Raw genomic sequence first — 2,749 nt, 5'->3', positions numbered from 1 at the left:
GTGGCAACGGTGTTCTCACTTAACTGCCGGAGACAGCTAGACACTTCCAAAAAAAAAAAAAAAATGTATAACATTCGAACCTCCCAGCTCCCTCTTAATGCCTTTAATATAAAGCAGTTTCATCCGGCCTTTTTCATTAACAGAAAAAAAGTAGCCCCGTCATAGAAATGTTCCATACACGGGTGACCTAGCCTCTCTTGGCTAAGCCAGCCTCTACCTTGGCAGGGCTTTAAGGCAGCAAAGAGCGGGGGTGGGGGGCAGACTACTGAATTACTGAAATCACTGAAGCCAGTAATTTCTTCCAGCCCCCCCCTCCCACCCCCACCCAACCGAGTTGCCCTCCGGCCTGCTCCTTTCCACTGGCCCATCCAACCAAACCGGTGGCAATTTCCAGCCAATGCAAGTCACCTGCGGCCAAGGTCTCCAAACTGCCTAGATGCACAATCTTACCGTACCACTGTAACATACATAACACGCAACGCCCCACGAAGGCTCCTTCGACGAAGACCCCCCCTCCCCCACCCCGTGGGCATACCCCCAACCCAATGCTGCATTGGTTCACACCAACCAACAGAATACTCAGCCCCTCCTCCCCCTGCCCCCGGGAGCCTGAGATTTTAGTAGTATTCCATTCTCCTACATAAATAACAAGGGGAAATAATATTCCCTACTGAAAAGAGGAGGAGGGGGAAGGGGGAAGGAATCAAGGAAGCCCCCCCTCCTTCCTCTGGATTTGACATTTAGAACGAAAGAGAGGAAAACAGCGTCCAGACGTCCAGCCAGCGTCCCGGTCTACCAGGGTCTCCAGAGAGGACCGGGGGTCTTCAGAGCGGCCTGCTTGGGCGGGTTTGGGGGAAACAGGGGGTAGAGGCCCTCGGGGGCAGGCACGGGGGTCTTCTGAAAGTGGCTCAGGAGTTTGGTCTGGGTCTCCGTCTGGACTTTGTGCAGGGAGAGGAAATGGAAAGCCTCCTGCAGGCAGCGGGAGTAGCCCTCCTTGAAGTCCAGCTGGGAAGTCTTGTGCAAGGCCCCGGCAGCTAGAGGAAGAGGAGAAGGGAAAAAAAAGCCCGCATTTAGACCGAAGCAAGAAACAGTCCTCAACGTTCTGACGCACACACAACTCCCCCTCCCCAATCTTCTCCCCCCCTCCCTTCCTCCCCCTCGGGGCAGGGGGGATGGGGTGGGGGGCCTTCTCTCACCTTTGACCTGCAGGTGACTTTGCTGTTTCAGGTAGCTGACGGTCATCTCCAGGATGTCTGCCTTTTCCAGCTTGGAGTGGGGCTGGCGCCTCTGGAATTCGGTCTCCAGCAGACGCTTCAGCTGCTCGATGCTGCTGTTGATGCGATCCCGGCGCATCTTCTCCACCACCGGCTTCCTCAGCTGCCCGAGGAAAGGGAGGGGAGGGGGGAAAAAGAGAGAGAGAGGCCCGTTAGCCTCGTCGAGGCCTGGAGCTCAGGAGGCGTTGGGAAGGGGGGACGGAGGAGAAGGGGGGTGCCTCGACTTACTTTGTTCTTCTCTTTGGGCGTGAGCAGAGAGCCGGGTTCCAGGAAAAGAGCGCTCGGAGCCATGGAGGTTATCCGGGGCTGGGGGGGGAAACGTGTCGTGCGGGGCCGGGCCGGGAGGCTGCTATTTATGGGAGAAGGGCTAGCTGAGAAGCTGTGGGGCTCGAGTTGACCGGCGGTTCCCACAGTCGGTAGCCAATGGGAGGGCCAGGAGGGACAATGGGCAACCACCCATTCTTGCACGCTCCACCGGCCGTGAATAGCCCGGGGGATAATGACCTTCTCCCCGAGAGCAGGTGGGGATTGGGCGGGGGCCCGGCCCGGCCCCGGGGGAGGGGAGACGCCGCACCGCGATCTGGGAACGCGCCGGACCTCGGGCGGGACGGGCGCGATGATCAGAAGAAGAAGAAGAAGAAGAACGGTACCGATTAAGCGCTTACTGTGGGCCAGGCACTGTACCGATACAACAGATCGGGCTGGACCCGGTCCCTCTCGTTCATCATTCATTCAATCGTATTTATTGATAAGAACGATAATAATGTTGGTATTTGTTCCGCGCTTGCTTACTGTGTGCCGAGCAGCGTTCTAAGCGCCGGGGGAGATGCAGGGTCATCAGGCTGGCCCCCGTGAGGCTCCCGGTCTTCGTCCCCAGTTTACAGATGAGGTCACTGAGGCACGGAGAAGTGAAGCGACTTGCCCACAGTCTGACTCCGAAGCCCGGGCTCTTTTCCACTGAGCCACGCTGCTTCCCATCATAACGATGATGATAATGGTATTGGTTAAGCGCTTACAAGGTGACAAGCTCTGTTCTAAGAGCTGGGCCAGATACGAGGTGGTCAGGTTGTCCCACGTGGGGCTCACAGTCTTCATCTCCATTTTACAGATGAGGTAACTGAGGCGCAGAGAATAATAATGATAGCCATCGTGGGATTTGTTAAGCCTTTACTGTGTGCCAGCCACTGTTCTAAACGCTGGGGTAGATAATCAGGTTATCCCAGGTGCTCACAGTCCTAATCCCCATTTTACAGATGAGGTAACTGAGGCGCAGAGAATAATAATGATAACCATCACGGTATTTGTTAAGTACTTACTATTTGCCAACCACTCTTCTAAAGGCTGGGGTAGATAATCAGGTTATCCCATGTGCTCACGGTCCTAATCCCCATTTTACAGTTGAGGTACCTGAGGCCCAGAGAAGTTAAGTGACTTGTCCGAAATCACAAGGCTGATAAGTGGAGGAGCCGAGATTA

General features: G+C 55.5%; 1 protein-coding gene across 1 annotated transcript; it reads right to left on the bottom strand.

Annotated features, from left to right (window-relative positions):
- Window positions 1-327: 327 nt before the first annotated feature.
- On the bottom strand, window positions 328-1,629 carry LOC100079434 (transcription factor HES-5). The gene is made up of 3 exons (XM_029066309.2): window positions 1,503-1,629; window positions 1,197-1,377; window positions 328-1,034 (listed from the first exon to the last, which is right to left on the bottom strand). The coding sequence occupies exons 1-3, from the start codon at window positions 1,563-1,565 to the stop codon at window positions 793-795; spliced, it is 486 nt and encodes a 161-aa protein (XP_028922142.1). The 5' UTR covers window positions 1,566-1,629; the 3' UTR covers window positions 328-792.
- Between the last annotated feature and the right edge of the window lie 1,120 nt (window positions 1,630-2,749).

The sequence above is a fragment of the Ornithorhynchus anatinus genome, chromosome 5 (assembly GCF_004115215.2).
Source record: "Ornithorhynchus anatinus isolate Pmale09 chromosome 5, mOrnAna1.pri.v4, whole genome shotgun sequence".
NCBI classification, from domain to species: Eukaryota; Metazoa; Chordata; class Mammalia; order Monotremata; family Ornithorhynchidae; genus Ornithorhynchus; species Ornithorhynchus anatinus.
This window is presented reverse-complemented; position numbering and strand designations above follow the sequence as displayed.